The sequence below is a fragment of the Panulirus ornatus genome, chromosome 7 (assembly GCF_036320965.1).
Source record: "Panulirus ornatus isolate Po-2019 chromosome 7, ASM3632096v1, whole genome shotgun sequence".
In the NCBI taxonomy this organism is placed as follows: Eukaryota; Metazoa; Arthropoda; class Malacostraca; order Decapoda; family Palinuridae; genus Panulirus; species Panulirus ornatus.
The window spans coordinates 509,277-532,378 of NC_092230.1; the positions used below are offsets into that span (position 1 = coordinate 509,277).

The 23,102-nt window shown below is 42.8% G+C and overlaps 1 protein-coding gene across 3 annotated transcripts in view; it reads right to left on the bottom strand.

The window, feature by feature from the left end:
* Positions 1–226: 226 nt before the first annotated feature.
* Positions 227–23,102, bottom strand: part of LOC139749357 (chitin deacetylase 1-like) — a 33,139-nt gene continuing 10,263 nt past the window's right edge. Inside the window, exons 2-5 of one of the 3 annotated variants that reach the window (XM_071663094.1) lie at positions 21,912–22,030; positions 19,605–19,761; positions 9,065–9,223; positions 227–2,052 (exon numbers count right to left, since the gene is read on the bottom strand). In XM_071663094.1, the coding sequence (XP_071519195.1) occupies positions 884–2,052; positions 9,065–9,223; positions 19,605–19,761; positions 21,912–22,030 (1,604 nt within the window). In that variant the 3' untranslated portion in view covers positions 227–883. Of the gene's footprint in view, positions 2,053–2,436; positions 4,262–4,724; positions 6,540–9,064; positions 9,224–19,604; positions 19,762–21,911; positions 22,031–23,102 lie in introns of those variants that run through there. The other 2 variants (XM_071663096.1, XM_071663093.1) reach the window with 2 other exon arrangements.

Genomic DNA, 23,102 nt, shown 5'->3' on the forward strand with positions numbered 1-23,102 from the left:
ATGCTCTGAGATGAAAATAAGCCGAAAAGGTATTTAAGAGGACTGGCGTATGGTGTAAGCAAAGAGCTATATGATTAGCCCAACACCTTAGCCTTAATGATATGATAGGACCAGTTGTCCAGGGACTTATTTCCTTCCTGATGCACTATAGTCTTCTTATGAATAAGGTGTAAGGTCTTCATACAGTGAAACGTACCTATATAAAATTTGGATCATGAAACAACAATCACACATTTTTATTTAATTGGAAATATCTTAAACGAATAACAAGAAATAACTGTACACTATGATACAACAGTAATAGTCACGTGTACAAGTGGTCAAAACAAGATCACGTCATGGTACTTGGAGTTTGTAGGGGGGAGGGGGGAGGAGTCCGTACCCCACAGTGTGGGAGGCTCTTTCTGGAGTGGCTGGGAGAGGAAGGGGAGACCTGGGTGCTGTACCTGGGCACAGTATCCATAGATGCTATTGGCCAGTGATACCTGAGCGAAGAGTACCAGGAATGGTAGAAAAGTTGACCTGGTATCACCACTTCTGCCTTATTAGTTTGGAACGGGCCATGAACTAAGCTCTGGCCATCCCGAAATTGATGTGGTTGTTTGGTTACACATAGCGAGGATTCTCTGGAGGACCAACACTCTTAAAGTTTGATAGACAGCAATGAAACCTCAAATCAATACTGTATTAGTATAGATTGTGATGAAAGCTTTTATCCAGGTCCCAGCAGTCAACAGGCGCAGTCATGTGCTAACTGTACAGGGACCGTGTGAGCAAGGACCCGAGGATGAAGAAACTGTCAGAATTTTGAGAACTTTCGTAATGTTACTGAGGTGTGAGGAGCTGTATGAGGATCTAGGGTGATGTGATGAATGCCATGCTTTTAGAGACCGCTCCCGAAACCAATACCTTGTGGATCACCCAGCCAAGGATAGGTGTTGGGACACTCCATGCAAGTGTAGAGGAACATTTCCTCTTCATTTGGGAAGAGACGGGGTACTTTTTTGGGACAGGGGTTAGGCAGTGAGCAGTAGGGCTGACCCTTTACCTCGCACTTGCCCTTCCATTCTTGGAAGTTGCTTATTGCTGTGATCTCAGTAGGGGCTTCCATCCAATTGATAACTTGCTGCATGGTGACAAAATAGTAGTCTCCAGCTTCGGCCGTGGTCTTCACCCATTCAGCGAACGTTTTTAAGAAGTTCCGGCGTGTCTCAAAATAGCCTGTGGTGAAGTGAAGGCCAAGAGGGGCGCGATTCGTCGTGAAGTGATGCTGAAGGTTGTTATTGAGGAATTCTTTGAGTTGTTCAGGGGAAACAATGTTAGCGCACTGGTCCACATAGTGACAACCTGTGAGTTTCTCTTCAAACTTAGGATCATCACGTCGGTCCAACTCGTTGATTACCATTTCCCAGACGGTGAAGTTCTGAGATGGGCAGTTCTGGTCGGTACCCAGACACCTGTGTGGCATACGATGCATGAGAGTGTAGGGCCAGATTGGCACGAGGCCCCTTGGGGCAGAGATAGACGAATCATAAAGGAAACCCCAGTCAACCATCATTCGGAATTGTTGATTGCCACCAACTCGCTGCTTGGGGACGCGCAGACCAAGGATTTCGTTCGAAGAAATGTTTGCGAAGTTCTCAATAATGATACGAGCACCGTCCATCTCGGTTTCATAATCCTCCGGACTCAGGTTGCTCCAGTAGTATGGATCATCATTATTAGTGATGGAGTTGACTGCGATCTCGTGGCCTAAGCGATGGAGCTCCTGGACAGCTGAATAGTTGGTGAAGGCGTGGGAGATAAAGAAAGTTCCTTTTGGGGTGCAATCATTGCCCTTGTGTTTGGCCGTATCCTTGAAGATTTCTTGGAATATACGGAAGTTTCTCTCGTTGACGGCACCGGAGAAGGTGATAGTGATCATCTGGGGAGTCTGATCCACGTTGAGACCGCCCGGAATGCGGGTGCCATCCACAGAACAGAAGCAGCCCTGGGACCACAAACAGGTGCTGGGGTTGCACACGTCAGCGCGGTTGGGGTCCTTTTCTGGAGCTGTGGAGAGGAGAATTAGATAAGTTAGAGCTACAGGCCTAGAGAATATAGTGAGCTAGGCATACCCTAGCCTTATAAATTCGCGTGACTAAACTTTGCTGACTTAGAAGTGGTAGTAAGGAAAGTGCTGAATGAAAAAAAGGCTTTCATATTTCTTTTTTCTCTAATGAAGGCTGAAATTACAGAAGAAAGCCGTCTTCCAGCCAGGCTTTGAAATGAAAAAGAAGAAATATCTGAGACGAGAATAGGTGTACGGTGCAAGCAGGGAGCTGTATGATTAGCCCAGCATCTTCGCCTTAACGACATAGATCACACATTATAGGTGTTTTATGAAGGACACATACGTTTATAAATCTTGGTTCATGTCTAGAGGGAAACAACCAATCAAACGTGTATATTTAATTGTAAATACCATAAACGAATAACAAGATATAACTGTACACTATAATACAACAGTAATAATCATGTGTACAACAAGTGGCACGAGGTCAGAATAAGATAAGGTCATTGTATTTGGAGTTCGTTAGGGACCTCCGTGCCTACACTGTGGGTGGCTTTTTCTCTAGCGGCTGGGAGAGGAAGGGAGACCTGGGTGCTGTACCTGGGAACAGTATCCATCGATGCTATTGGCCAGTGATACCTGGACGAAGAGTACCAGGAATGATTGAAAAGTTAACCTGGTATTACCAGATCTGCCCCATTAGGTTGGACTGGGCCGTCAACTGAACTCTGACCATCCCATAATCTGATGTGTTTGTTTTGTTACACATATTGTGAGGACCTCTGGAGGACCAACACACTTAAAGCTTGATAGACAACGATGAAACCTCAAGTTAATCTTGTGTGTGAATATAATATGAAAATGGGTTTTATCCAAGCCCAAGCAGTCAACAGGTGAAGTCATGCGCTAATTGTACAGTGACCGTGTGAGAAAGGACCCGAGGAAGAAATAATCGCGGAAATTTTGAGAACTTTCGTAATGTTACTGAGGTGTGAGGAGCTGTATGAGGATCTAGGGTGATGTGATGAATGCCATGCTTTTAGAGACCGCTCCCGAAACCAATACCTTGTGGATCACCCAGCCAAGGATAGGTGTTGGGACACTCCATGCAAGTGTAGAGGAACATTTCCTCTTCATTTGGGAAGAGACGGGGTACTTTTTTGGGACAGGGGTTAGGCAGTGAGCAGTAGGGCTGACCCTTTACCTCGCACTTGCCCTTCCATTCTTGGAAGTTATTTATTGCTGTGATCTCAGTAGGAGCTTCCATCCAATTAATAACTTGCTGCATAGTGACAAAATAGTTGTCTCCGGAACTGGCCGTGGTCTTCACCCATTCAGCGAACGCTTTTAAGAAGTTCCGGCGTGTCTCAAAATAACTTGAAGTGAAGTGAAGGCCAAGAGGGGCGCGATTCGTCGTTAAGTGATGCTGAAGGTTGTTATTGAGGAATTCTACTAACTGCTCAGGGCTCTGAATGTTAGCGCACTGGTCCACATAGTGACAACCTGTGAGTTTCTCTTCAAACTTAGGATCATCACGTCGGTCCAACTCGTTGATTACCATTTCCCAGACGGTGAAGTTCTGAGATGGGCAGTTCTGGTCGGTACCCAGACACCTGTGTGGCATCCGATGCATGAGAGTGTAGGGCCAGATTGGCACGAGGCCCCTGTGGGCAGAGATAGACGAATCATAAAGGAAACCCCAGTCAACCATCATTCGGAATTGTTGATTGCCACCAACTCGCTGCTTGGGGACGCGCAGACCAAGGATTTCGTTCGAAGAAATGTTTGCGAAGTTCTCAATAATGATACGAGCACCGTCCATCTCGGCCTCATAATCCTCCGGACTCAGGTTGCTCCAGTAGTATGGATCATCATTATTAGTGATGGAGTTGACTGCGATCTCGTGGCCTAAGCGATGGAGCTCCTGGACAGCTGAATAGTTGGTGAAGGCGTGGGAGATAAAGAAAGTTCCTTTTGGGGTGCAATCATTTCCCTTGTGTTTGGCCGTATCCTTGAAGATTTCTTGGAATATACGGAAGTTTCTCTCGTTGACGGCACCGGAGAAGGTGATAGTGATCATCTGGGGAGTCTGATCCACGTTGAGACCGCCCGGAATGCGGGTGCCATCCACAGAACAGAAGCAGCCCTGGGACCACAAACAGGTGCTGGGGTTGCACACATCAGCGCGGTTGGGGTCACTCTCTGGAGCTGTGGAGAGGAGAATCCGATAAGTGAGGACCAGGGGCCTTGAGAATAGGCTTAGTTAGGGCTGCCTGGAGGCTGCATGGGCCTCAGTGACTAAAGTGAATATCTATGCTGTTGAACTGGAAGCAGATGTATCCAAAACTACAGAATGAAAGTCGGCTTTTGTATATCTTCTCCGGTGAAGGTCCCAATTGCAGATGAAAGTCTTCATCGAGCCAGGCTTTGAGATTAAAGAGGAAAAGGAAAAAAAAAAAGAAAGAAAAAGATTCTAAGAGGATTATAAGTATATAGATCGACCAGGGAGCTATAAGATTAGCCCAAAAGCTTAGCCTTAATGATATAATAGGACCAGTTATCCAAGAACTTAGTAGCTTCGTAACACATCATAGACTTCTTATTGATAAAGTGTAAGGTCTTCATACAGTGACACGTACCTATACAAAACTTGGATCATGAAACAACCAACCGTACATTTATATTTAATTGGAAATATCTTAAACGAATAACAAGAAATAACTGTACACTATGATACAACAGTAATAGTCACGTGTACAAGTGGTCAAAACAAGATCACGTCATGGTACTTGGAGTTTGTGGGGGTGTGGGGGGTGGGAGAGGCTTCCGTACCCCACAATGTGGGAGGCTCTTTCTGGAGTGGCTGGGAGAGGAAGGGGAACCTGGGTGCTGTACCTGGGCACAGTATCCATAGATGCTATTGGCCAGTGATACCTGAGCGAAGAGTACCAGGAATGGTAGAAAAGTTGACCTGGTATTACCACTTCTGCCTTATTAGTTTGGAACGGACCATGAACTAAGCTCTGGCCATCCCGAAATTGATGCGGTTGTTTGGTTACACATAGCGAGGATTCTCTGGAGGACCAACACTCTTAAAGTTTGATAGACAACGATGAATCCTTAAGTCAATACTGTACAAGTATAGATTGAGATAAAAGCCCCAGCAGTCAGGCGCAGTTATGCGCTAATTGCACAGGGACCGTGTGAGCAAGGACCCGAAGGAGAAGAAACTGTCGAAATTTTGAGAACTTTCGTAATGTTACTGAGGTGTGAGGAGCTGTATGAGGATCTAGGGTGATGTGATGAATGCCATGCTTTTAGAGACCGCTCCCGAAACCAATACCTTGTGGATCACCCAGCCAAGGATAGGTGTTGGGACACTCCATGCAAGTGTAGAGGAACATTTCCTCTTCATTTGGGAAGAGACGGGGTACTTTTTTGGGACAGGGGTTAGGCAGTGAGCAGTAGGGCTGACCCTTTACCTCGCACTTGCCCTTCCATTCTTGGAAGTTGCTTATTGCTGTGATCTCAGTAGGAGCTTCCATCCAATTAATAACTTGCTGCATGGTGACAAAATAGTAGTCTCCGGAGCTGGCCGTAGTCTTCACCCATTCAGCGAACGCTTTTAAGAAGTTCCGGCGTGTCTCAAAATAGCCTGTGGTGAAGTGAAGGCCAAGAGGGGCGCGATTCGTCGTTAAGTGATGCTGAAGGTTGTTATTGAGGAATTCTACTAACTGCTCAGGGCTCTGAATGTTAGCGCACTGGTCCACATAGTGACAACCTGTGAGTTTCTCTTCAAACTTAGGATCATCACGTCGGTCCAACTCGTTGATTACCATTTCCCAGACGGTGAAGTTCTGAGATGGGCAGTTCTGGTCGGTACCCAGACACCTGTGTGGCATCCGATGCATGAGAGTGTAGGGCCAGATTGGCACGAGGCCCCTGTGGGCAGAGATAGACGAATCATAAAGGAAACCCCAGTCAACCATCATTCGGAATTGTTGATTGCCACCAACTCGCTGCTTGGGGACGCGCAGACCAAGGATTTCGTTCGAAGAAATGTTTGCGAAGTTCTCAATAATGATACGAGCACCGTCCATCTCGGCCTCATAATCCTCCGGACTCAGGTTGCTCCAGTAGTATGGATCATCATTATTAGTGATGGAGTTGACTGCGATCTCGTGGCCTAAGCGATGGAGCTCCTGGACAGCTGAATAGTTGGTGAAGGCGTGGGAGATAAAGAAAGTTCCTTTTACGGTGCAATCATTGCCCTTGTGTTTGGCCGTATCTTTGAAGATTTCTTGGAATATACGGAAGTTTCTCTCGTTGACGGCACCGGAGAAGGTGATAGTGATCATCTGGGGAGTCTGATCCACGTTGAGACCGCCCGGAATGCGGGTGCCATCCACAGAACAGAAGCAGCCCTGGGACCACAAACAGGTGCTGGGGTTGCACACATCAGCGCGGTTGGGGTCCTTCTCTGGAGCTGTGGAGAGGAGAATCTGATAAGTGAGGGCTAAGGTTCTAGAGAATCCGTTGAGTTAAAGCTGACTTGGGCTGCAGAACCCTTGGTGACTTGCGTTAATATAGACAGTATTCGATTAGAAGCAGTAGTATCCTAAAAGTGTGAATGAAATATGGCTGGTGTATGGTGCAAGTATGATGCAGCAATTACCGCTGCCCAGGTACATGGTACCTTTCTAATACATGAAGCACGGTGGGATGACCCTTGGGCATGATGGGCGGGCTTTTCAACTAACCGACCTATGTGGTTTAGTAGGAAAGCCACAAAACATCACAGCCAAGGGTCGTTATGCCTTGTTCACGAGGTGTGCAGTGGTGTTCATGGTGTAAGTAGAGGGCGAGAAAGTAATGAAAATTGTCACCAAATGCTTATCTGAGAAAATGAGCCCCTTTTGTAGTCAGATGAGCCCCTCTTGTGGGCTAACAAGTTTCTGTCGTGGGCTAATGAGCTTCTGTTGTGGGCTGATGGGTTTTGTTGTGGGCTGACGAGCTTCTGTTGCGGCCTGCTGAGTCTTTGTTGTGGGCTGATGAGCTTCTGCTGTGTGCTGATGAGTTCCTGTTGTAGGTTGATGAGCTTCTTTCGTGGGCTGATGAACCACTGTAACGGGCTAATAAACCCATGTAGCCGATTGAGAAAGCTACTGTAACCGACGATTGTTTCTGTATCTATGACAGTATCCTAGAAAGTAAGTGGTGGGACTTGGACGATAAGGACATGCCATAGATAATTGGTTCTCCCATTATTGTAAGACCTTTCTTCTGATACGTAGGGTTGTTTTTGTATGCAAGGGATGAAATCTTAATCCTCAGTGGATTAAATCTTCGTTATCATACTCACTGAATCAAGTCATCATACTTAGTGGATTTAGGCATCTTATACAGTTTTTTTTATACTCAAGGAACCCAGGTGGTTAGATCAATATACTCCAGGGATCTTAATCATTATACTCAAGTGACAGTCATACTTAAGTGTCAACCACAAAATATCCAGTCTTAAGTGTCGACCTCACAACAACTTCCGTATTCAAGTGTTGAGCGCTAAATGATTTTCATTTTTAAGTACTGACGACACAGCAACCAAGATTTTTAAATGTTGACCGTACAACTTCCCGTCTCAAGTGATGACCACCCAACAACCTCCATCTTTAAGTGCTGACCACATCACAACTTCCATACATAATCGTGAACGGTACCAGAACTCACATGAATATCAAAACTACTACACGTTCCCAAGTGTTTACTCAATCATGTTATCATATTTGGGCATACATAATCATACTTAAGGCAATTTCATCATACTCAAAGGGTTCAAGGATTATAAGAAAAAAGGTTAATTCACTGTACTCACTGATTTGCTATAATACCTAGGCATTAAATCATCATACCTAAGGGGCTGAATTACTGAATTCAAGGAGTCGATTTGTCATATTCAAGAGGTTGAATCATCGAACTCATCGGGCTGAATTAACTCAAAGGTTTGAATCATTGTACCCAAGGAAATAAATCATTGTGCTTTAGGGTTGAATCAATGTGCTCAAGGGTTGGAATCACTGCATTTAGAGAGGGTGAGTTATCGCAAGTAAAAGGTTGACATTGTACTCAAGGGGTCGAATTATTGTACGCAGGGGATTGAGTTACCACATTCAGGAGGTCGAATTATCGTACACAAGGGACTGAGTTACCATACTCAGGGGGTCGAATCATCGTACACATGGGACTGAGTTATAGTACTCGGGGGGGGGGGGGTCGAATCATCGTACACATGGGATTGAGTTACTGTACTCAAGAGGTCGAATCATCATACGAAAGGAATTAAGTCACCATACTCTTAGGGTTGAATCTCTGTATTCAACGGAGTAAGTCGAAATATGCGCTTGCTCTAAACTATTCTGTTCTTGTACTGGTTCAGTAAGGAATTCTATATAGATCACAAACTTCAGTTTTCGGGCCTGTGTGTGTCAACAGAAGCGATCGGAAGCATAGAAATGTTCGAATTTATTGAAATGATTTGACTCTATGATTGTTTGTAGTATGGATTGGCATCCTGGAAAGCAATGCTCAAGTTGTCTCGTGTGAGCTGGGGAAATCAATGATTGTCAGCAGTTATAAGTCCTGCAAGTATCGATATAACTATTATAGTTATCCGACTGAGAGACTTTCATTCTGTACACTTGTCCCACTAATGTAGTGGCCTGTAGCGGTCTCCACTTCAATTTCTGTACGGATCTGTTCTGATAGAATAGCCTCACAAAAGACAGATATAGCGGTAATTGCTTTATGAAATAAATCACGAGCAGAACAGAGCAGACTTACTGGCCATGCTAAGACAAAGGGTTTGAATGCCTACCAGTCACGAGAGATGAGAGAAGTGTAGACCACTGTCAAGTGTTAAAGAGAACACGTCAAGTGTTCGTTCTCATCAGAATGAATAATAACCTGGGTAACCTGTTATGGTAGGGAGGATGAACATTTAGCTGAGACACTTACTACAGATATTTTCGTCCGAACCATCGAGGCAATCTTCAATGAAGTTACAGAATGCGGACTTGGGTAAACATTCTTCTGATCCACACTGGATTTCTCCCTCTGGGCATTGGGATGCTTCACCCTCCTGAAGGGGCCAGTATGGCTGAGGCGGATGCTGCTCTGTAGGGTAAAGGAAAGAGCTGTTGTTAAAAGAGGAACAAGAAAATATAATAAAAAGGGCAAAAAGGGAAGCCAGCAATTTGACAAGTAGGATCGTGTCACATCTGGGGGTGAACACTGGAAGAACAGGAGGATGAAACACCACGTTAGATATAGGGTTCAGTATCATGTTAAAGAGATGGAGGCAACATTAGATATGGGGTTAATACCATCTTAAAGATCTGGAGGCAACGCAAGATAGTAGGTATATGACCATCTTAATAATACAACAAAGTTACAGGAAAGTCTTTGAGATATGACATCACATGGTGAGCATGGAAGATATATTAATGATCTATCTATTCATTTATGATAAATAAAGTTCTTGTGCGAGAGTAAGTGGTGGTAGGAATGATTGGTTTCAAGTAAATGTGCGCAAGTTAAGGTTATGAGATGTCACGGTGGCTTGCTCGGGTGGAGTAGTACCAGATATGAGAACGAAGTGATATCAATATGAACATTAGTGAAACAAGATGGAAAAAGTCAGACTTTGTTTGTGTTAGCTCAGTCGGCACGGGCAATCGAATACCCTAATCAAGGCCATTTCCTTTACAGAATATATATATATATATATATATATATATATATATATATATACACGAACAAAGTGCATATGAACGCACACCTTCATAGAACATACAAACCTCCAACAACTAGGATCGAACCTGGGACCCCTGTGCAACAGGCAGGAGCGCTACTACTAGGCTATGATCGCCCCTATTAGGGAAATGACTATTCGAATACTATGTACTCGAATACCCTTCGTCTCCCGTTAGTGAGCAACGGGGTCTACGCCGGTCATTTCATATCAGGCTCGCACAGCCAGCAGATAGCATTTTACCAAACCTAACTGTACAACGCAGAGGTATGAATACGAACAAAGTGCATATGAACGCATACAGTTAAGTTTGGTAAATGCTATCTGCTGGCTGTATGAGTTTGATGGGAAATGACCGGTGTAGACCCCGTTGCTCACCAATGTGAGACGAAGGGTATTCGAGTACATTTTATTCGAATAGTCATTTCCCTATTAGGGGCGATCATAGCCTAGCAGTAGCGCTCCTGCCTATTGCACAGAGGTCCCGGGTTCGATCCTGGCTGTTGGAGGTTTGTATGATATATATATATATATATATATATATATATATATATATATATATATATATATATATATATATATATATGCAAAGGGGATAAAGGTGAGTGTTCAAATTACAGAGGTATAAGTTTGTTGAGTATGCCAGGGAAATTATACGGGAGGGTATTGATTGAGAGGGTCAAGGCACGTACGGAGCATCAGATTGGGGAAAAGCAGTGTGGTTTCAGAAGTGGTAGAGGTTGTGTGGGTCAGATGTTTGCTTTGAAAAATGCATGTGAGAAATACTTAGAAAAACAAATGGATTTGTACGTAGCATTTATGGATTTGGAGAAGGCATATGATTGAGTTGATAGAGATGCTCTGTGGAAGGTATTAAGAGTATATGGTGTGGGAGGGAAGTTGCTAGCAGTGAAAGGTTTTCATTGAGGATGTAAGGCATGTGTACGAATAGGAAGAGAGGAATGCGATTGGTTCTCAGTGAATGTCGGTTTGCGGCAGGAGTGCGTGATGTCTACATGGCTGTTTAATTTGTGTATGGATGGGGTTTTTAAGGAGGTGTTTTAGATATCTGGGAGTGGAATTGGAAGCGGATGGAACCATGGAAGCGGAATGAGTCGCAGGGTAGGGGAGGGGTTGAAAGTTCTGGGAGCGTTGAAAAATGTGTGGAAGGCGAGCATTATCCCGCAAAGCAAAAATGGGTATGTTTGAAGCAATAGTGGTTCCAACAATGTTATATGGTCGCGAGGCGTGGGTTATAGATAGGGTTGTGCGGAGGAGGGTGGAGGTGTTGGAAATGAGATGTTTGAGGACAATATGTAGTGTTAAGTGGTTTGATCGAGTAAGTAATGAAAGGATAAGAGATGTGTGGTAATAAAAAGAGTGTGGCTGAGAGAGCAGAAGAGGGTTTATTGAAATGGTTTAGTCACATGGAGAGAATGAGTGAGGAAAGATTGACAAAGAGAATATATGCCTCAGAGGTGGAGGGAACGAGGGGAAGTGGGAGACCAAACTGGAGGTGGAAAGATGGAGTGAAAAAGATTTTGAGCGATCGGGGTCTGAACATGCAGGAGGGTGAAAGGCGTGCAAGGAATAGAGTGAATTGGAACGATGTGGTATACCGGGGTCGACGTGCTGTCAATGGATTGAACCAGGGCATGTGAAACGTCTGGGGTAAACCATGGAAAGTTCTGTGGGGCCTGGGTGAGGGAAGGGAGCTTTGGTTTCAGTGCATTATACATGACAGCTAGAGACTGAGTGTGAACGAATGTGGCCTTTGTTGTCTTTTCCTAGCGCTACCTCGCACACGTTTTGGGGGAGGGGGTTGTTATTTCATGTGTGGCGGGGTGGCGATGGGAATGAATAAAGGCAGACAGTATGAATTATGTACATGTGTATGTATGTATATGTCTGTGTGAGTATATATATGTATACGTTGAGATGTATAGGTATGTATATTTTCGTGTGTGGACGTGTATGTGGGTGGGTTGGGCCATTCTTTCGTCTGTTTCCTTGCGCTACCTCGCTAACACGGGAGACAGCGACAAAGCAAAATACAAATACAAATATATATATCTATATATATATCTATCTATCTATCTATCTATCTATCTATATATATATATATATATATATATATATATATTTTTTTTTTTTTTTTTTTTTATACTTTGTCGCTGTCTCCCGCGTTTGCGAGGTAGCGCAAGGAAACAGACGAAAGAAATGGCCCAACCCCCCCCCCCCCCCATACACATGTATATACATACGTCCACACACGCAAATATACATACCTACACAGCCTTCCATGGTTTTCCCCAGACGCTTCACATGCCCTGATTCAATCCACTGACAGCACGTCAACCCCGGTATACCACATCGCTCCAATTCACTCTATTCCTTGCCCTCCTTTCACCCTCCTGCATGTTCAGGCCCCGATCACACAAAATCTTTTTCACTCCATCTTTCCACCTCCAATTTGGTCTCCCTCTTCTCCTCGTTCCCTCCACCTCCGACACATATATCCTCTTGGTCAATCTTTCCTCACTCATTCTCTCCATGTGCCCAAACCACTTCAAAACACCCTCCTCTGCTCTCTCAACCACGCTCTTTTTATTTCCACACATCTCTCTTACCCTTACGTTACTCACTCGATCAAACCACCTCACACCACACATTGTCCTCAAACATCTCATTTCCAGCACATCCATCCTCCTGCGCACAACTCTATCCATAGCCCACGCCTCGCAACCATACAACATTGTTGGAACCACTATTCCTTCAAACATACCGATTTTTGCTTTCCGAGATAATGTTCTCGACTTCCACACATTCTTCAAGGCTCCCAGAATTTTCGCCCCCTCCCCCACCCTATGATCCACTTCCGCTTCCATGGTTCCATCCGCTGCCAGATCCACTCCCAGATATCTAAAACACTTCACTTCCTCCAGTTTTTCTCCATTCGAACTCACCTCCCAATTGACTTGACCCTCAACCCTACTGTACCTAATAACCTTGCTCTTATTCACATTTACTCTTAACTTTCTTCTTCCACACACTTTACCAAACTCAGTCACCATCTTCTGCAGTTTCTCACATGAATCAGCCACCAGCGCTGTATCATCAGCGAACAACAACTGACTCACTTCCCAAGCTCTCTCATCCCCAACAGACTTCATACTTGCCCCTCTTTCCAAAACTCTTGCATTTACCTCCCTAACAACCCCATCCATAAACAAATTAAACAACCATGGAGACATCACACACCCCTGCCGCAAACCTACATTCACTGAGAACCAATCACTTTCCTCTCTTCCTACACGTACACATGCCTTACATCCTCGATAAAAACTTTTCACTGCTTCTAACAACTTGCCTCCCACACCATATATTCTTAATACCTTCCACAGAGCATCTCTATCAACTCTATCATATGCCTTCTCCAGATCCATAAATGCTACATACAAATCCATTTGCTTTTCTAAGTATTTCTCACATACATTCTTCAAAGCAAACACCTGATCCACACATCCTCTACCACTTCTGAAACCACACTGCTCTTCCCCAATCTGATGCTCTGTACATGCCTTCACCCTCTCAATCAATACCCTCCCATATAATTTACCAGGAATACTCAACAAACTTATACCTCTGTAATTTGAGCACTCACTCTTATCCCCTTTGCCTTTGTACAATGGCACTATGCACGCATTCCGCCAATCCTCAGGCACCTCACCATGAGTCATACATACATTAAATAACCTTACCAACCAGTCAACAATACAGTCACCCCCTTTTTTAATAAATTCCACTGCAATACCATCCAAACCTGCTGCCTTGCCGGCTTTCATCTTCCGCATATATATATATATATATATATATATATATATATATATATATATATATATATATATATATATATATATATATATATATATATATATATATATATATTGGAAAGGATCACAATTTTGCGTGTTACCAAGTATATTCTTATGAGTCCACAGGGAAAATGAAACACGATAAGTTCCCAAGTGCACTTTCGTGTAATAATCACATCATCAGGGGAGATACAAGAAAGAAATATAACAGTCAGTTGATATACAACGAAGAGACGTAGCTAGGACGCCATTTGGTTAACAAAACGTTTTTGCCAAATGGCGTCCTACCTACGTCTCTTCGTTGTATATCAACTGACTGTTATATTTCTTTCTTGTATCTCCCCTGATGATGTGATTATTGCACGAAAGTGCACTTGGGAACTTATCGTGTTTCATTTTCCCCGCGGACTCATAGGAATATATATATATATATATATATATATATATATATATATATATATATATATATATATATATATATATATATATATATATATATATATATATATATATATATATATATATATATATATATATATATATATATATATATATATATATATATATATATATATATGGAGGAAGTGAAGTGTTTTAGATATCTGGGAGTGGATCTGGCAGGGGATGGAACCATGGAAGCGGAAGTGGATCATAGGGTGGGGGAGGGGGCGAAAATTCTGGGAGCCTTGAAGAATGTGTGGAAGTCGAGAACATTATCTCGGAAAGCAAAAATCGGTATGTTTGAAGGAATAGTGGTTCCAACAATGTTGTATGGTTGCGAGGCGTGGGCTATGGATAGAGTTGTGCGCAGGAGGATGGATGTGCTGGAAATGAGATGTTTGAGGACAATGTGTGGTGTGAGGTGGTTTGATCGAGTAAGTAATGTAAGGGTAAGAGAGATGTGTGGAAATGGGGGGAGCGTGGTTGAGAGAGCAGAAGAGGGTGTTTTGGGGTGGTTTGGGCACGTGGAGAGAGTGAGTGGGGGGAGATTGACCAAGAGGATGTGTGTGTCGGAGGTGGAGGGAGCGGGGAGGGGGGGGAGACCGGGTTGGGGGTGGAAGGGTGGAGTGAGGGAGATTTTGTGTGATCGGGGCCTGAGCATGCGGGGGGGTGGGGGGAGGGCGGGGAATGGAGTGAATTGGAGCGATGTGGTGTGCCGGGGTTGACGTGCTGTCAGTGGATTGAGTCGGGGCATGTGGGGCGTCTGGGGTGGACCGTGGAGGGCTGTGTAGGTGTGTATATTTGCGTGTGTGGACGTGTGTATGTGCATGTGTATGGGGGTGGGTTGGGCCGTTTCTTTCGTCTGTTTCCTTGCGCTGCCTCGCAAGCGCGGGAGACGGCGGCAAAAAAAAAAAAGAAAAAAATATATATATGTGTGTATATATATATATATATATATATATATATACATATATATATATATATATATATATATATATATATATATATATATATATATATATGTATGTATATATATATATATATATATATATATATATATATATATATATATATATATATATATATATATATATATATATATATATATATTGAAAATCCCTGGGGATAGGGGAGAAAGAATACTTCCCACGTATTCCCTGCGTGTCGTAGAAGGCGACTAAAAGGGGAGGGAGCGGGGGGCTGGAAATCCTCCCCTCTTGTTCTTTTTTTTAATTTTCCAAAAAAGAGGAACAGAGAAGGGGGCCAGGTGAGGATGTTCCCTTAGAGGCCCAGTCCTCTGTTCTTAACGCTACCTTGCTGATGCGGGAAATGGCGAATAGTTTGAAAAAAAAAGATATATGTATATATATATATATATATATATATATATATATATATATATATATATATATATATATATATATATATATATATATATATATATATATATTCGCCATTTCCCGCGTTAACGAGGTAGCGTTAAGAAGAGAGAACTGAGCCTTAGAGGGAATATGCTCACTAGGCCCCTTCTCTCTTCCTTCTTTTGGAGAATAAGAAAAAAAAAAATGAGAGGGAAGGATTTCCAGCCCCCTGCTCCTTTCCCTTTTAGTCACCTTCTACGACACGCAGGAAGCAATCTTTCTCCACTACCCCCAGGGATAATATATATATATATATATATAGCATTTATGGATCTGGAGAAGGCACATGATAGAGTTGATGGAGATGCTCTGTGGAAGGTATTAAGAATATATGGTGTGGGAGGCAAGTTGTTAGAAGCAGTGAAAAGTTTTTATCGAGGATGTAAGGCATGTGTACGTGTAGGAAGAGAGGAAAGTGATTGGTTCTCAGTGAATGTAGGTTTGCGGCAGGGGTGTGTGATGTCTCCATGTTTGTTTAATTTGTTTATGGATGGGGTTGTTAGGGAGGTGAATGCAAGAGTTTTGGAAAGAGGGGCAAGTATGCAGTCTGTTGGGGATGAGAGAGCTTGGGAAGTGAGTCAGTTCTTGTTCGCTGATGATACAGCGCTGGTGGCTGATTCATGTGAGAAACTGCAGAAGCTGGTGACTGAGTTTGGTAAAGTGTGTGAAAGAAGAAAGTTAAAAGTAAATGTGAATAAGAGCAAGGTTATTAGGTACAGTATGGTTGAGGGTCAAGTCAATTGGGAGGTAAGTTTGAATGGAGAAAAACTGGAGGAAGTGAAGTGTTTTAGATATCTGGGAGTGGATCTGGCAGCGGATGGAACCATGGAAGCGGAAGTGGATCATAGGGTGGGGGAGGGGGCGAAAATTTTGGGAGCCTTGAAAAATGTGTGGAAGTCGAGAACATTATCTCGGAAAGCAAAAATGGGTATGTTTGAAGGAATAGTGGTTCCAACAATGTTGTATGGTTGCGAGGCGTGGGCTATGGATAGAGATGTGCGCAGGAGGATGGATGTGCTGGAAATGAGATGTTTGAGGAAAATGTGTGGTGTGAGGTGGTTTGATCGAGTAAGTAACGTAAGGGTAAGAGAGATGTGTGGAAATAAAAAGAGCGTGGTTGAGAGAGCAGAAGAGGGTGTTTTGAAATGGTTTGGGCACATGGAGAGAATGAGTGAGGAAAGATTGACCAAGAGGATATATGTGTCGGAGGTGGAGGGAACGAGGAGAAGAGGGAGACCAAATTGGAGGTGGAAAGATGGAGTGAAAAGGATTTTGTGTGATCGGGGCCTGAACATGCAGGAGGGTGAAAGGAGGGCAAGGAATAGAGTGAAGTGGAGCGATGTGGTATACAGGGGTTGACGTGCTGTCAGTGGATTGAATCAAGGCATGTGAAGCGTCCGGGGTAAACCATGGAAAGCTGTGTAGGTATGTATATTTGCGTGTGTGGACGTGTGTATGTACATGTGTATGGGGGGGGTTGGGCCATTTCTTTCGTCTGTTTCCTTGCGCTACCTCGCAAACGCGGGAGACAGCGACAAAGTATAAAAAAAAAAAAAAAAAATATATATATATATATATATATATATATATATATATATATATATATATATATATATATATATATAGACCAACTCAGAAGGGAGGATGAACACCTCGGTAGACCGCGGACCGACAGCCGCGGCCAGGACACTAGAATTTAACAGGTTGCTGCTTCTTCAACCCGAGAAGTCGCACAAGTCCAAACTAAGAGAGGAGACGTGCTAAGTGCGAGAAATAGAACGAATATTACAATGAGGGAGGAAGAGGGGATGGTTGAGAGAAACTGAGTTGAAGTGTGTAAAGTGGAATCATTACTGTGACAGTGAACTGTGTTGGAAGTTGATGACAAAATCATTCATGGAAAGAAAAAAAGAGTGGGTGATAGGACAGAACCTTGAGGAAAAATCACTGTTTATTGGACGCGATGAAGTATCTCCATCAACAACTACAGCAACTGAATGGTTAAAGAGGAAGCTATGCATTAGGGAACAAAGAAAAGCACCCAAGGAAGTAAGTTTAGAAAAGAGAGATTCATGCTACCCCATGTCAAATGCTTTAAAGATGTTGAGGACTACGACAAAAGTTTCACCAAAACCTCTGAGGGAAGAGGATCAAAGGTGATTCATATAGGATAGATCACCAGCACATCTTGCTTTGCGAAAGCCATGTTGGTGAACGGAAATAAGGCAATGAGATTCTAAGTGCTTGAGAAAGTGGGAATTCAGAGGTTTCAAAGACTTTAGAGATTGCCGAAGAGAGGGCACTGGGTCTATAGCTGGAATGGTTAGAAAGGTCAACCTTTTTAAGAATGGGCTGTACTAAGGCATGATTCCCAGAAGAAGGAAATGTCTGGGCTTTTAGACAGATACGAAACAGACGAACACGGATCGAGGCTGGCTCAGAGGTATAGTCTCTTGGGACACGAGGATGTATCCCACCTGAACCATGCGCCTTGCCAACTTGCAGCTGAGGAAGAACACTGAAGACCCTGTGCGAAGAAATTATAGGTGTCAGGTTCAGTGGAAGGAGAGGGGTGTGGTGGTGGGGGGGGGGGGGTTAGATGCACAATAATTCAAAGATAAATCCGGGAAAAGTAAAGTAAAAAAAAGAAAAGAGGCTTTCTCAGTTGAGGAATTCATTGTAAAAGATTAAGTCGGGAGAGGTGGGGAGAGGTTGAACTCCGGAAGTTATTAGAGACGCTTTTGGTTAAAGACTAGAGAACTCTGTTCACAGAAGAACACAAATCAGCACACTTTCGTTCTCCAAAGGTGTGCTTGAATATATGAAGAACAGCTTTGCAGTGATTCTGAGCAGAGTCGAAAGCAGAATCGATTTCATGGGCAGGGAGAAGTTTCACGACCCAGTTAAAAGTGGAGGGATCAATCCATGAATAGTGGAGGGTAAGGGAAGATCTGGTATCAATAAAGTAGGTATCTTATCAGGATAGGATAACCTCCGCCATACTGTCAGCACAGATAAGGCCATCCGGTCCAGCGACGCAGTACACATCCTAAGGAAAGTGTGGAAAAAGCATAAGAGGGATGACCGCTGAGATCTCTCAAAGCGCGAGAATTGGCATCTTTAGAGGTCAGGATAGACGGTGGGCATGCCCAATTAGAACTGATAGAAATAAGGTTGTGGTTGGCGGAACCCAATGGGGGAGAAATGGTGTATGAGTAGTGGGAAGGTTCAGAAGTGAGGGAGATATGGTGTATGAGTAGTGGGAAGGTTCAGAAGTGAGGGAGATATGGTGTATGAGTAGTGGGAAGGTTCAGAAGTGAGGGAGATATGGTGTATGAGTAGTGGAAAGGTTCAGAAGTGGGGAAGAAATGGTGTATGAGTAGTGGGAAGGTTCAGAAGTGAAAAAGAGGTCAAGTGTGTTGGCTGAGTAGACGTGACGGTCAGGGACTCGTGCAGGGTATTCATTTGCTTCTACCAGGTCGTTTAGGAGAGAACAAATAAGGGTCTCGGCTCTACCGGGATCGTCCCAGCTGGAGCCAAGCCATCATTTATGGTGTACATTGAAATCCGATTCGGCGTCGGAAGATCATTAATGTGTTGAGCTGCCATCAATTTTCAAATGAGTTTAGAAAGAAAAAAGTATGAAAAAATGTGTGTTATGTGTTGTCAAGTGTGATAAAGAGGGAGTAAGATCAGGATTGAATGCCTGCGACCCACATGTGGCTGAGACGGAGGAACAAAAGGAGAGCGATATGGCTCTAGACTAGGGCGCAACATGACAAACGCCACACTACTGTCTTTCTGCGCCGCCGCCGCAAGTCCCTTCCGAAACCCTAGCGGTATTACCTCTCTAACGGGCCGTGAGATGAAGACGTGTGTATGTCTGAGAAGATGTGTACTGATGTCATATGTGGGAGACAGTCACATGGCTGCACACAGTGGTCCACCACTCTTACATGGTGGTAGTCGTTGAAAAGGTGAGTGATGGAGAGAATAGTGGTACTCACTGTCGATCTGCTGACAGTTCTTAACCTTGGACTTGATCTCACAGGTCTGCTGTTGCACATCGAAGAACAGTTCACTCTGACAACTCTGAGCGCTGATGGACTTCTTGCCGGCTGATGCCGGGACGCATCTGTAGTGTAGTCCACATGCTGCCCTATACTGAAAACCAAATACTCATGAAGCTGGGGGTTCTTCCAACACAGGCAGACACACACGTATATATATATACATACATACATATATATATATATATATATATATATATATATATATATATATATATATATATATATATATATATATATATATATATATATATATATATTTTTTTTTTTTTTTTTGCTTTGTCGCTGTCTCCCGCGTTTGCGAGGTAGCGCAAGGAAACAGACGAAAGAAATGGCCCAACCCACCCCCATACACATGTATATACATACGTCCACACACGCAAATATACATAACTACACAGCTTTCCATGGTTTACCCCAGACGCCTCACATGCCTTGATTCAATCCACTGACAGCACGTCAACCCCGGTATACCACATCGCTCCAATTCACTCTATTCCTTGCCCTCCTTTCACCCTCCTGCATGTTCAGGCCCCGATCACACAAAATCTTTTTCACTCCATCTTTCCACCTCCAATATGGTCTCCCTCTTCTCCTCGTTCCCTCCACCTCCGACACATATATTCTCTTGGTCAATCTTTCCTCACTCATTCTCTCCATGTGCCCGAACCATTTCAAAACACCCTCTTCTGCTCTCTCAACCACGCTCTTTTTATTTCCACACATCTCTCTTACCCTTACGTTACTTACTCGATCAAACCACCTCACACCACATATTGTCCTCAAACATCTCATTTCCAGCACATCCATCCTCCTGCGCACAACTCTATCCATAGCCCACGTCTCGCAACCATACAACATTGTTGGAACCACTATTCCTTCAAACATACCCATTTTTGCTTTCCGAGATAATGTTCTCGACTTCCACACATTCTTCAAGGCTCCCAGAATTTTCGCCCCCTCCCCCACCCTATGATCCACTTCCGCTTCCATGGTTCCATCCGCTGCCAGATCCACTCCCAGATATCTAAAACACTTCACTTCCTCCAGTTTTTCTCCATTTTAACTTTCTAAAATGGGAAACAGATATATATATATATATATATATATATATATATATATATATATATATATATATATATATATATATATATATATATATATCTTTCTTTCATACTATTTGCCATTTCCCGCATCAGCGAGGGAGCATTAAGAACAGAGGACTGGGCCTTTGAGGGAATATCCTCACCTGGCCCCCTTCTCTGTTCCTTCTTTTGGAAAATTAAAAAAAAAATGAGAAGGGAGGATTCCCAGCCCCCCGCTCCCGATATATATATATATATATATATATATATATATATATATATATATATATATATATATATATATATATATATATATATATATATATATACATATATGGTCATCAAGGACTTAAACGAAGATATTTACCAACACATTTCTGTTAGCAACGAATAAAACAAGTGTCTGATAGTAATAATCTCGGACACGAAATAGTAAATGGATTACCAATGTTTCTGTCTACAGTCTGCTCTGGGCATCAAATGAAAAGAAAAGAAAGAGATTCTTGGTCCATATTATACTTTCTTCATTTTACTGGTGGAACATGACACTTTCGATAAACTGGTAAACATTATGGGTTTAGGGTTATAAAGAGAAGTGGTGACAATAATGGCGGAGAAACCTTGTAGTGTGTCAGTGTGGGTCATTCAGACACGTTCGCATTTGTCTGTAAAAAAAGTGCACGCTCACTGGCTTCATTTTATGTCATACCTTCAGCACAACAGTGCGAACCCTTGAGCACGACGGACCATACAAACCTTGGGTATGATGGCCTCGCCTTTTGACCTAGCCATTAAGAGTCGGCCCAAAGGCCAGGTTGTCATACTCAAGGGCCCTACTTCCGTACTCAAGGGCCGCAACGTCACGCTTAAGGGTTGTACCTTCATACTCAAGGTGTTAAAAATTTGAGCCAATGGTATTCTACATATTTTTCTTTAAAAAATGCCATCGTATATCGTTCACCAACAGTCAATAAAGATTTTGAGAGAGAGAGAGAGAGAGAGAGAGAGAGAGAGAGAGAGAGAGAGAGAGAGAGAGAGAGAGAGAGAGAGAGAGAGAGAGTGTTTAGCCAATATCCTTAAATGTAACTTTGAATTAACATGCAATTCCCGTATCTCTGCGGGAAGAGAAGGTGTGTTCGGTTGTAACACATCGACTCACTTCATCTGCGAATTGATCGGGGTCTCCCAGGTCCTCTCTGAAGAACTCCTTCTCATCACGACCAGCACAGTAGTATTCAGGGTCCATGTCGATCTGGGCCGCCAAACATCCTGCCACCACTGCAAACAACAATAAAGACACAAAGATTAGCATATACCGGCGTACAGAAAAATGAGGCAATTTCTGAAATCGACAAACCGAAGATAGAAGACAGTTCGTAAGCGGTGGTGTTAGGGGTAATAACTTAACAGGTCAACAATGCAGCAAAATGAATACAAAAAAGGGGCGTGAAATTGAGAGGAATCTAACTTAAGATACTGATATCACTGGAAAATGATAAGTCATCATTCATCTTAGGTTTCTCCTTCCAAATATACAAACTTTATAGAAGGCGTAAGTCCGAAATCACCAGGTAGTAGAGCGAAGTCACATTTCGCTGAATGTTGTTTAACTGATGGGTTTAAATTAACCACAGCATTTCCTATACAAGCTACCACGAAGGTGCTACATGTAAGTATACTTGCATACTACAGATGAACGTAAGCCAACAGGATCTTGTCTTGTTTTCAAAAAAAAAAAAAAAAAATTACCTGTAGTGTTACGAGAGGTAAATACTACCCTTACATCAAGTCGAATAATTAGCTTAGATAATTAGTGTCAATCTTTTTTTAAGAGAAACTCAACCAAGTCTCAGTTGAGGCAGTGTCTTAGAAAGTTCTTCTTTCAGTATACCGATAGTATGAACTTTTTATCTTTTATAAAGATATCATCTAGATATCTCTTAATGTTACCTGTTATGAACTGAAAGCGAAATACACTTTTCTTAAACATATCTCGGAGAAACTTTAGCTCCTCTGCAAAAGAGCTTTTCTGTTCAATTCATCTTCCTATTATCCTCCTTATTTTGCTATATTTGTATACTCCATTTAACTATGTTCCCGATAAATCTTGTATAATGATTGCAGCTCACTGATATTGGATTAAGTATAATTCGAAAAGTATGATATATATATATATATATATATATATATATATATATATATATATATATATATATATATATATATATATATATATATATATATATATATATATATATATTCTTTCTTTCAAACTATTCGCAATTTCCCGCGTTAGCGAGGTAGCGTTTAGAACAGAGGACTGGGCCTCTTTTGGAATATCCTCACCTGG